Source organism: Rhinolophus sinicus, linkage group LG05, assembly GCF_036562045.2.
Source record: "Rhinolophus sinicus isolate RSC01 linkage group LG05, ASM3656204v1, whole genome shotgun sequence".
Taxonomy (NCBI): Eukaryota; Metazoa; Chordata; class Mammalia; order Chiroptera; family Rhinolophidae; genus Rhinolophus; species Rhinolophus sinicus.
The window spans coordinates 165,842,084-165,854,999 of NC_133755.1; the positions used below are offsets into that span (position 1 = coordinate 165,842,084).

The 12,916-nt window shown below is 34.8% G+C and overlaps 1 protein-coding gene across 1 annotated transcript in view; it reads left to right on the forward strand.

Moving 5' to 3' along the window:
• UTRN (utrophin) overlaps positions 1–12,916 on the forward strand; it is a 463,855-nt gene that overhangs the window by 407,253 nt on the left and 43,686 nt on the right. The window contains exons 62-64 of the mRNA XM_074333962.1: positions 4,279–4,436; positions 6,434–6,600; positions 11,227–11,338. Of these exons, the coding sequence (XP_074190063.1) occupies positions 4,279–4,436; positions 6,434–6,600; positions 11,227–11,338 (437 nt within the window). The remainder of the gene's footprint in view (positions 1–4,278; positions 4,437–6,433; positions 6,601–11,226; positions 11,339–12,916) is intronic.

The window sequence follows — 12,916 nt, forward strand, 5'->3', positions numbered from 1 at the left end:
TTATATGAATTGTTGGTAATAATAATTCCCATTTCTTTAACCCTTACTAAATATGTCCAGGCTAGGCAAAGGGTACCAGTACAGAGGTGTGGATTTGTGTGAAATGAAAAGTAGATTATAGGATCAAGAGGTGAGGTGCCTTGCTTGAGTGAGAACCAACCACAAATTATAGCTCATTTAATTCTTAGAATAATCACCCCGTAATGATATAGGCATTGTGATTTACATTCTCCAGCTGAAAAAATTCAATGCTGAGATAGGTTAAAAATCTAATCAAAAGCTGTAGTGACAATAAATCCTCGGGCTAGGATTAGATCATAGAGTTTTCTGATTCTAATGCCCAAGACTTTTCTATTTCTGTGTACTTCTAATGTTTAAAAGAAATAAAATTAAGACTACAACCTTTATATTAAACTTTGTACTAGAACCTGTGTACTTAAAATACTTAAAAAATTAATCAAGATGGACTAGAATTTCTGTAGACACAGTCAGACAAATAACTCAAAAGTGTAAAACTTAAAAAGTGATAAAAACATATTTTGTTGTATTTGTTTTCATTTACCAAATATGTTGGTGGTGTCCCTTTGTTGGTGAACAAAGGGCATCTTGACATTTGGAAAAGGACAGACTCAGGAGCCAGAGAGACCTGCCTTCAAACTTCACTTTTACCACTTAGTGGCTAAGTGACTGGGCAGGTTACAAGCTCCCACTGAATACTACAGCTAAGACATAATATTACTTCCATTTCATGCTTCAGGAAGCTGAAATTTAGCGAATTTTCTTCAGCTAAACAATGAAGCTAATAATTCTTGCTTTGAAAGCAATTAGAGATAATATGTGAAAAGTACCTTGAAATAGCAGTTGTTGAATAAATTGTAACAATTACTGCTGTGTCTCCAAACTCTTAACTACTGTAAAATAGCTTTTGATTCAATTTTGTCCATAAAATGTGAGTTACTTGATCCTGCCATTTATCTTCCCAGATGATTCTTTACAGATCTATGCATCCATTTGGGGGAGAGGGCTGGGAATACTTCTTGAATGGAGAGATACCCAAAACAAGAGGATATTTGATCACAGGGACTGTACATTTAGTCAAGTATTGCGTTTTATGTGAACAGACATATCTTTTTAAAAAACATTTATTTTCTGGGATGGCTGTGAGGTGACTTGATATTTAACTTCAGGTCTAGATCATAAAGGCTTTTCTTTCTTATGCAGTTTGACAAGAATGTCAGTGAGAAGAGATGTAGATTTGTATGAAAAGAAAAGCTGATTATAGGATCGGGAGGTGAGGTGACTTGATGGAATCATAATCTAGTAAACCGTGCAGAAAAACGCTTTGCACAAGGCTTTTGTTTGGTGGCACTTTTAGTTATCCAGAATTTAAATCATCTTCAGCATCACAATTGTCAAAGGATACCATTTTCAAAGCTGAAAAAAGCTATTTCTGGAATGAGTAAGAAAGAAAAATGTGGAATGAAAGCATCAATGTACCAAAATTAGAAACGGACTTTTTTATCATCTGTGATTTGGGATTTTCATGTGCTCCAGAAAGAATGTAGGGTTCTCTGATTGTGACAATTGTATCATGGTACTCAACTTACTCTGAAACAAATGCAAATTCAACCTCAACGTTGATCATGCATCGTAAATATGTAAGCGTGACCTGTATTTCCTAAATCACTAGTTCCGTCCTCCCTTTCTTTTTCAAGCTGATTATCAGGGAGTAACCTGAAACCAGCAGAAAGAGTTACAATATGGTGGCTGTACTTACAGAGCAAAAACAAATTCTATGCAAAATTATATATAAAAGATGTCTTTTTTATATATACATACGTTCAAACGTATTTCTGAAATGTATAATCTTTCAAATGAGGAGGGTATTTCAAGCATACATGTACTCAGACACTCATCCTATAGTGGACACACTTTCTGCAAATGTTTGGCAACATAATACTCTGTATAATGCGACATTAAATTTTCAGATTATGCAGGAAAATCAGAAGACCCTGTCATAAAAATTTCTGATATTTAATTTATTCCACGAAGTTTGCCGTTTTAGAACTTAATTAAATAAAAATCCCTTGGGTTGAAATTAAATCTAAATCTTTTTTGGGAGTATTGAGATTCAGGAAATGTTCTGAGGTTTTGTCTTTTTTTTCTTCCTTTGAGGTCCTTAGCAATTCTGATTCCAGTTTTGATTTCCCCAGTGATACCAGACTAACACTTCCTTGGTATTATTTCCTTTGTTCAAGTGAATGTTTAAGACAATTTGCTCTCCAAACTCACCAACAAAGGTGCCATCTTGGGTCATTTGGTTATCTGTCTGAACACCGATTTTGCAATGGCTAATGTCGGTGTCTTTTCCCTGGTGACACCTCCCTCTCTCCTCATGCCTTCCTGAGACTCTCCCTTGATTAGGTTCTAACAACACCTTGGCCTTCCTGCTCCTAGCTGGTGGCTTCTTAGCATCATCAAAAGCACATTGATCGAGATCCTTTTGTATGGCCTTTTGCATTTGTCCTGTGCTAATTGATTAGAACTTGGGTTTTAGATTGTGACTTTCCTCTGACCCATTCCCACTTTCTGACACTCCTTTTTATTTCTGACTATAACATCAGAATGTGAACTTGTATAAAAATTTAGAAATACGTCAAAATGTTTAACGTTAATGGTCATCGTTTCTCTTATGTTTTGTGTGTAGTTTGCCCTTTAGAGTGGCATAGCAGTATAGCTGTCTGCCTTAAAAGAGGAAAAACTTGGCACTGTTTCCTTCCCTGAAAATGTGCACTTCTGTGCACAGATTATTATACATACATATCGACTCTGTTTACCTTAGTGGCCTCTTCCCAGGAACAGGTTTAAAATGACTGTGATAGTAAGAATCCTGGATAAATGTTTTCTGGCTATGATAATCTTATTTTTGACAAATGAAAAGAAACAGGTAGAACTCTAACTAAATCTAAGTGAACAAACTATAATAAAAATTAAATTTATCTTAACTGAATTTGCTTTCCCAACGTATGCTTATAATTAAATCATATTTCATTATAGTTACTGTGTTAATATCACTAAGCTTGGGTCGGTTGTTTGAAAATTCACTGTTGACAGTGTTAGATCTAGCATTATTCCCCGTAAAAAAGGGGAGAATGATATAGTTTGATCTGATATTCATTTACCATGTATTGTTTGAAAATGGTTTTTAGGATACAGTAAATATTTACTCCTCTTTCTTCGTTCTTGGAAAACTTAAATAAAAAATATTTACAATTTGTGTGATTTTGAATTTTCAGAACTTAGAATTTTTTTCCACAACTTATTAGTTTTATAATGAAATGGATTATTTTTATGTGAAATTTCTCCCTACTCCAAAAGTAACTTATTTAAGTATATTAGCCTTATTGCTGGAAGTACAGTATAATTTTAATTTTCAAACTATTACAAGTGGGAAATAGAAGATAAGCAATACCAAACAGTTTTAATTTTATTAAATCAAGTTGAATCAAGAAAGTAATAAAGCAAAGTTAATGGGGTTTTTTGTTTGTTTGTTTGTTTTTTGGATGACTAGAAAAGCCTAAGAACTATGTGAAAGTATCCATGATTTTTGTTAATAAATCCTTAAATTTTAAATGAATGTATTTTATTACATGAAATGAAGTAAAACAAAAATAATTTTAACAGCTAATAAGGAATAAGAGACTGATTGGGCCTAAGGAAAAAAAAACAACCTAAAAATAAAACATACCTCCCTGTACTTTTTAATGTTTCTTATATAAAGAGATTTGAGTATAGAATTCTTTAAAAGAAGTAAATATATATGTATATTTCACAGAACATTAAATTTAGGAGTGAAAACAAAATTTGACAGCAAATGTGCTACTTAAGGTACATTTATCCCTTTGACAAGTCATGAAGAAAGCTTCATTTTGGCTCACTTGTCTTTCTCAATAAGAAAGGAAATCCTTATTGAGACCATTGAATGAACCCACATGTATTTATGTGCCATTTGAAAAAGAAATTTGTATTCATTGGTGTACTTACATGTATTGACATACAACAGTAGGTCGTTTTAAGAAACATGTGGGTTAAACAGTCCCTGATTATAGATGAGTAGAATTTCAAGGTTGTCATAATTCAGGAGACGACTGTCTGACTCATGTTCCTGCGTTTCTTTTTAAATCTGCATTGTTCAATCCCCATAACCAAAGATACATTTTTACGTAAAAGAATACTGTAGGCACGTGGACGTTAACCTCTTGCCTCTCATCCTTATAGATCTCTTTAAGGAAGTGGCGGGGCCGACAGAAATGTGTGACCAGAGGCAGCTCGGCCTCTTACTTCACGATGCCATCCAGATCCCGCGGCAGCTGGGGGAAGTGGCGGCTTTTGGAGGCAGTAACATTGAACCCAGTGTTCGCAGCTGCTTCCAACAGGTAAACACGGAGGATCGCTGGTATACAGGGTATGTCGGGAAAGGGTTTTGAGGATGTTCCGAGAAATGGAACAGCGAACTTGGCCTGGAGCCTCATGTAGAAGAGGCTGGGTACTGTCCCATTAGGTTTGTATTTTATTCCTTACGGTGTATTCGATTCAAGGAATAGCCACGGCCTCAAAGAGACTGACTGTTTCTCAGTGTATCCATCCCAAATCTTTAACGTGTGCTGTCAGCTTTGCCTGGGTGCTGTCTGTTGGCACTCATCCCCTCTTGCTCGCTGCTTTCCAGCCGCACTGTTTTAGTTCTGCCACTCCTGCCTTACTGCCTTTGGACGTATAAACTCTGTTTAGAATGTTCTTCCATACCCTCCACCCACAAGCCCCCTTCTCATCACTAATCCTTATTCAATCTTTAGGTCTTTGCTTAAATCTCACATCCTCTGAAAATCCTTCTCTCATCCCTTCAGATGAGGTGTGTCCCACTATATTACCTGAATTGCTTCTGCCTTCTTATGATGCTCATTGCAATTATAATTACATACTGAATTGTATAGCTGGTTGGTCAGTGTTTTTTTTCTTCAATACAAACCTAAGCTCCATGAAGAAGGACTGTTTCTCTCCTCTTACTATTGTATCCTTGAACATCATAGCTACTTAATAAATATTTGCTAAATAAATGAATGAAAATGCCCTGACTTCCTTGTAGGCAACATTTTAAAAATACGTACATTAAAGATGTTATTAAAATAACAGTCTTTTTTTTGAGAACATGTGAACTAAAGGAGAATGATGTACAAAGTTTCATACTGATCTAGGTTACGCATGTTAAACTGGAAAAGCATGTTAGTCTCTTTTTAATACTTATTGCATATAAAAGCATTTTAGAACTACTGTGTTTCCCCGAACATAAGACCTAGCCAGGCAATCAGCTCTAATGAGTCTTTTGGAACAAAAATTAATATAAGACCCGGTCTTATTTTACTATAATATAAGACCATGTCTTGTATAATATATAATATAATATAATAATATAATATAACATAATATAGTACGGTATAATACTGGGTCTTATATTAATTTTTGCTCCAAAAGACACATTAGAGCTGATAGCCTGGCTAGGTCTTATTTTCAGGTAAACAGAGTATTACTACTGATGTTGTAAATATGCATAAAATACAAGCCTATAGTTATTTTCCCAAAGCATAACCAGTGATTTATCATTGCTGAGAAAAAGAAATGCTCATACGATCTCTTTAAGGAGAATTGATGTTATGGGTTATTATGTTTTATAATGGTCCTTTTTCTTGTTTTAGAGATACAAAACATACCAAATGAAAATTCTAAATATTATTTTCCCATGTGCTGTTTTGTAGAATGACCTTGACAAAAGCAAGAGAAAGATTTTGGTATAAATTTAACTTTGCATGTATAAAAATTACTTAATATTAAGATTTGAAGAAAAACTAAGACATTTCATGCAATTCATCATGCAATTCATAATTTGGAAATCTGGCAAAGTACATTCAGGGTGATATGCCCCCCAGAGTGATGTTATAACAGGACTGGAACAGGACACAGAAGTAACAGTTTTTTTATTTGGCACTTATCATGGCCTTCAAGTTTAGGGCGTTATTAATGAGGTTTTAGTTTCACAAATTTTCACTGTTTTAGATAAATGAATTGCATGAAATTAAAATGTTTATGTGACAAGAGTAACTTGTGTGGGTTTTGTTTTTGTTTCGTTTTTTTAAATCTGAGTATATTAAGGTATTGGGATTTTTTTTTTTCTTTTTTCAATATGACAATTTCTGCTTTTTCTCTTTTTAAATTCAAGAATTTTCTTTCCTTGAAGAACCTTAAATGTTTTGTGATTTCTCCAACCTGGAAAGAACTATGTATAATTTTGCACAGATTTTCAGATTATGAAGCAATAACACTTGCTGCAACTTAAACGAAGAAATTTTCTTTACTTTCAATATGTTTGTTTCCTCACCAGAATAACAACAAGCCAGAGATAAGTGTGAAAGAGTTTATAGATTGGATGCGTCTGGAACCACAGTCTATGGTTTGGCTGCCGGTTTTACATCGAGTGGCAGCAGCTGAGACGGCCAAACATCAGGCCAAATGCAACATCTGTAAAGAATGTCCAATTGTTGGATTCAGGTAAGATGATCTACAACCAGGGGCAGCAGGAGATTATCTTCTGTTCTGTTTGTATCGTCTCAGTGTATGTCCATCATTCCTTTCATTTATTCCCATTTGGGGGTTTGCCTCCTAAATAAAGGAGATGTTCTGTACATTACAGCTATCTGAAAATGGCATTTCATCTTATAGCCACTACATGAAGCTTATTTATCATTATGGCTGTTATTTGTTTTATTTTGCTCCAGAAGGAGATTTTTCTGAATTTCTATTTGTATAGGTCACACAAATGTTCATTCATGATGACTGCATGAGTGGCCCTGATGGAATTTGGTGATGTTCTGAGGCCTTTGGGATCAAACTTAGTAAGCAGAGAGCAAAATTTAAATACTAACTGAGAAGTAATCGAATTACTTTGTGTTACTTCTGCCAAGTTCTGTGTGAAGTAGATTAACCTTACTATTCACCATCACCCAAACGCCATACTTTAATGTAATCAGTGTGTCAGGTTCATTAGTTTGTGGCCCCAAAATGGACTGTGCAGGGTTTATGGTTTGCCCCAGGATGCAATACCTTGGCTATCATGTTCCTTTCGCCTCTTTGTCTTTAGGGGAGTATGCATTAGACCTTTTAGCATAACTATAATATGTTTCTCTTCTGGGAGGAATCTCGAAAATGGCAATTTAGAAAATGGCCCATTTAATTTGAAAATCTATTATTGGTTTTGTTGTGTATAGTATCAGTATCAGTATCCTCAATTAAACAGAATTGTTTTCATTTGACTGACTTTATCAACTTTGCTTGCATGAAGAGTGTCATTGCATTTTCTGTGGATGGCTAACTAAGAAATAGAACTCAGATTTTCCATTCTTCCATAAATTGTGGTATGTCAGGGAGCCACTTTAAAGTGTTGTAAGTTCAGAGTGCCTTGGTACCAGTGAAGATGTATATTCTCAGAGGAGGAAAAGGCAGGTGGTCGGTGTGAAGCAGAATCAGAATGAGACTGACAGCCAGGATGAGAGCATGGTCCAGTGGAAATCAAAGGACAAATGTTGCAAAGGGGATGATGGAAAAGATACAGTTTAAATGCAGCAGGTTTCTTGGAGAGGCTCAATTTGAAGTACCTAGTAGATACAGATGGACAGACCAGAAAGGAAGTAGTTGGAATGTGGCAAACTTAGGATACTAGTGGGAAGACAATCCAAATGAGAGATACAGTCATCGGAGCTAATAATTGCTATTCATCAAGTGCTTACTGTATGCCAGGCATTGTGTTAAAATGTGTTGCATTTACTCTTGGTAAGAAACCTGTAATATTGGTAGGATTATCTCTTCTTTATACACGAAAGAACTAAGACTCAGAGATTAGGCAACTTGCCCAAGTCCAGATATCCAGTAAGTGAACACAAAGCTAGGATTCAGACACAGTCCTTTTGACTTTGGAGTTCATGTTCTTAGTCAATATGGTATTTTTAAAAAGCAGGTTAGATTTTTAGGCCAGGAGAGATTTGACGTTAAGAAGCAGTTAGATGATACTGAACAGAACAACTGATTTAACTCATTGCTTATTAGACCACAAACATTATATCTTATATAAAAAGTAATGTAAAACCACAGGAAACATCAAGATTAACTGACTTGGGAAGACTGGCTTGCATAAAACCAGCCATGTATAGCCACTGCTATTGCCCAGAGATTTGTGGTGGGACCAGATTTCTCAGAGGCTGTGGACATGGAGAGTGAGGATGGGACAAAGACTCTAAAAAATATTAGCATTTGATATACCTTTAAAGCTTTATTTCTTAAACAGAAAATGACCTGTAACAACTACAGCATAACATTAAGATTTATCAAAGTTGAGATGTGGGTGCATGGATGTTTATTATATTATTCTCTGTTTTTGAATAAACTTGAAATGTTTCATAAGAGAAAAATGAAAGAGCAGTTACAAAAGGTGAACTATGGTAAGCGTTGAATTTCACGTGTTTCAGTTTAAAATATTAATGTAAAATTCACATGTAGCTATCTCCAATATAAAGTATGGAGTTGACCTGGTCATCAGCGATCAAAGCTACAGCAGGATATGCAGGAGGCCGTGTATTGAGAACTGGCTCTGGAGTCAGGCTGCTTAGGTTTGAGTTCTGGATTGACTGTGTAACTATGTGACTTTGGATAAGTTACTTGGCCTTCCTGAACCTGAGTTTCTTCAACTTCAAATTCTGTGAGTGTTTCATTACAGGAATAGTTAATACCTGAAAAATGACTAGGCAGTGCCTGTCACAGGAAGAGCAGACATTCAATAAATGTTAGCTTTTTTTTTCTTATAACCAATAACTAATAATCATTAGTGGGATAGTAACTCAGCCTACAAGTGATACTGAAATGTTTAGTGAGCTGTCCTTAAACTGTTCCATTAAGTGGAAACGCCAGAAAAGCCTGAACAGCAGTGATGCTCAGTAGAAGGCAGGGTTGAAAAGAGGGAGAGAAGATGATCGGGATTCTTAAGAGAAGTAACAAATCATAATGTAGAAATCAAAAAGAGGGCTTGAGAAAGATGGTAGAGGTGTTTGTTAGGTGTAGCAGAGATTCTAAAGATCATATGTGAGAACAGACCTTTGATTCAGGAGAAGTCCTCGGCAATTTTAGAGAGAACTCTATCCATGTCGTGATAAGGATGGGAGGCAGGTCTCAGGCTCAGAAAAATAAGTAGGTTAGTATGTGCAAACCACTTGCTCAACGAATCTAGCTGTAACTTGAAGAAAATGTCAGTTTTGAAAATGGTAAGATGACCAGTGATGTATCAGCTTCCTTTTACTTGCACATATATATTTTCCCAGTTTTCTATTTTGTGAATATAGTCTATTTAAAGTTTTAAATTTCTGAATGAAGGAAAAACATGTCTGGGGTTGACACCTGGTTAATGAGACTAAGCAAAGATTTCTTTAAACTAATGGCAATTTAATGATTATACAAAGATTATGCATGGAGGAGTCAATGTAAGAACAATTCCAATAATACAACAGGGCCAAGATAGAATGGGTCTGATTAGCTCTTAGGGTTATCTCTTTCTCTAAGCTGCAAGGAAGAATAACGAACCAACTCTAGAAATAAAGGCAGAGGAGTATGAGCGTTATGGTATAACATTAACTTCACGCAGCTTGACTCCGTATCAAGCTACCACTTTAGACATATACATTTGAACTTTTATCAATACTGCTAGAGTTTTTCTTTAATTACTTCCAAATTAAATTTGAATGAAATCTTAGATTTGCAGAATGTTTTACTAGTTGGGAATTGTTTCAGTTAGGATAACATACAGCTGCTTAATAGAAGCATAAATAAATGAGAAGCTTAGTTTCCTTTCATGTAAAAAAAAAAAAAAAAAAGCCCTAAGATAGGAACCCAGGATTGAATGGTGGCTTCCCAGGCATCTGGGTTCATCGTTTTCCCCCCCAGCTTTACTGAAATATAATTGACATATGACATTGTGTAAATTTAAGGTGTCTAACATGTTGATTTAATGCACTTTCTGCAAAGTGATTACCTCCATGATGTTAGCTAACACCTGTATCATGTTCCATAAGTACCATTTCTTATTTGCTGTGAGAACATTTAAAATCTACTCTCTTAGCAATTTCCAAGTATATAATACAGTATTATTAACTATAATCACTATGCTGTACATTAGATTCCTGGAACTTACTCCTTTTATAACTGAAAGTTTGTACCCTTTGATCAACATCCCCCCTTGTCTAGTTCTGGCTTTATGGTCTGTCATCCTTAACATGTGGCTTTCATCTTCAAAGTCACTTCATGCTAACAGAATAGCCCTTCTTGATGTCAGGTCTATTTTCTAGGAAGGAGGAAGAGGGACCATGTTTCTTCCCGCTGAGTCAGTTCCTTGAAATCCCAACTCACCCACTGACTTTGACTTGCATTGCCCTGGGCACCACCATCAACAAGAGAGACTGAGAAATGTATTGTTAGCAGGGCACACTGCCCACAGTGCAAGGGCCTAGTACCAGTGAAGAAAGGGAGAGTGGCTTTCTGCCACGGAGTGATCAGCAATAAACAAAACTCTATTTAGAAGAGTCATATTTTTCAATCCATGCCGATAGGTCAAGGAGCATTATTAGTGTAGGTGAATGTTTCAAACTGATTGCTTTCCTGCCAAAATAAGCTGGATGTGGTATATGCCAATTAATTTTCATGAGATCAATTTGCAAGTGATTTTTTCAGGTCGTTTTGGAAGCTACTCGGCACTTAATAATTTACCATATTAACTTCACATAACCTTTACATTTTGTTTCCATTTTCATTCTGTTAGTCCTGTTACTTAATGTTTTTTTGATGCGATTTATGTATGTTCTTAGTTATTACCTGCCATTCTGGGAGATGGAAGATCTGGGAGGTGTTTTCCACTCTGACCCACAGAAACGTAAAATTTAGAGTTTCACTCCTCTAAGTAAAATTCTGCAAATGAAGGGCAATGTACTGTGTCACTAAGCAAATTCCACATTTGTAGCCAATATACACGTACCATTTGTTTCCGTGGTGATTTGGATGAATGAAATTCCTTCCACAGATGATTGATTTGAACTGAATAATAGGCATGCAAGCCAATGAATTTTATTTTCTTCTCTTTAGATATAGAAGCCTAAAGCATTTTAACTATGATGTCTGCCAGAGTTGCTTTTTTTCGGGCCGAACAGCAAAAGGTCACAAATTACACTATCCAATGGTGGAATATTGTATACCTGTGAGTACTGCGCTACTGTTTCTTGTTTGGGGGGGGAGGTATTTTTATTTTATTTTATTGATTTTTTTTTGGGGGGGTTCCATTTTTATTTATTTATTTTTTATTAGCTTCAGGTGTACAAAGCAATGTCTTAGTTAGACATTTATCATTTATATCCCTCACACAGTGATAACCCCCTCCCCTAATCTACTACCCCTCTGACATCGCATACACACATTACATTTCCACTGCCTCTATTCCTAATGCTGTACTCCACTTCTTGTAACCATATATATATATATATATATATATATATATATATATATATATATATAATCATAGTTGACATTCACTATTATTCAGCTTCAGCTTCAGGTGTACAGTGCAGTGATCAGGCATCTACATCATCCCTGAGGTGGTCTCCCTAATGAGACAAGTGTCCATCGGATACCCTACAAAATCTTTATAACATTATTGATTACATTCCCCAAGTTGACTTTCATATGGGGTGTTATTTTTAATGTATTGCTCGTGAATTAACCAGTGTCTAAAATAAAATTCAATTTATTTAGACAACTTTTTTTGGGGAAAAATGACTTTTAAGATTGCTTAAACATATATTCATATTTGTTTTGCTTTAAGTAAATATATGTTGAATTCATTAACACAGAATAATTATACCTTTTTTAGAAAAATTAACTAATTGAATTTTATTTACATCTGTGTTTTGATTTTAGACATCTTTCTTGGCAGCAAACTCTTTTAAGAGCTCATGCTGTCCTATATTGAAAATTATACTATGTAATGAGAAATCATGTTTCTTTTAGACATATTTAAAAAGATTTCCTAATTACTTATTTACATTACCAAAAATGTAGAAAATGGAGAAATTAAAAAAATCCTGAATAAGCTACCTTCCAATACTTTTCCATGTCTCTGATTTTAAGATTTTATTTTTATATTTATGTAATTTTGATCCTGCTTTTTTCACTGACCATGTTGTATAATAAGTGTTCCCCCATGTTGTCACACAGTATAATTTTTCCTTGTTACAGAATATTTAATTGAGCAAATGATTCTAATTTATCTAGCCAGCCCCCTAAATTTGGACATTTAGCTTATTTTGAATTTTCTAATATTATAAACAATATTCACATGTCTTTGTGAAGAGATCTCTTTCCATATACTACATAAATTACATTTCCATAGAATAAAGTACTACAAGTGGATAATCTGGGTCAATGAATATGAGTATTTTCATGGCCAAAATACTTCATGTCATTTTCCAAAAGAGGCTTATATCACTTTACATTATTAACACATTTTGTTAATGTCCTGATTTTACTATAGCCTCACTAACATTGGATACTGATTCTTGTTATTCTTTTGATATGAAGCTATTTTTTCTGAAGTTATCTTCATTTTCTCTGAACAGCTATTTTTTTAGTCTCCTTCCAAAGAGTGAACCAAAATTTATTCATAGAGCTATACATTTTCTTTGGTTTAGGGAACTGAGTTACTTTTTGGATCAAAAATTGACAGAAAGGCAGAAAAACGTATAAAATATACACATATGAATCTCACTTACATTCTGAGGTA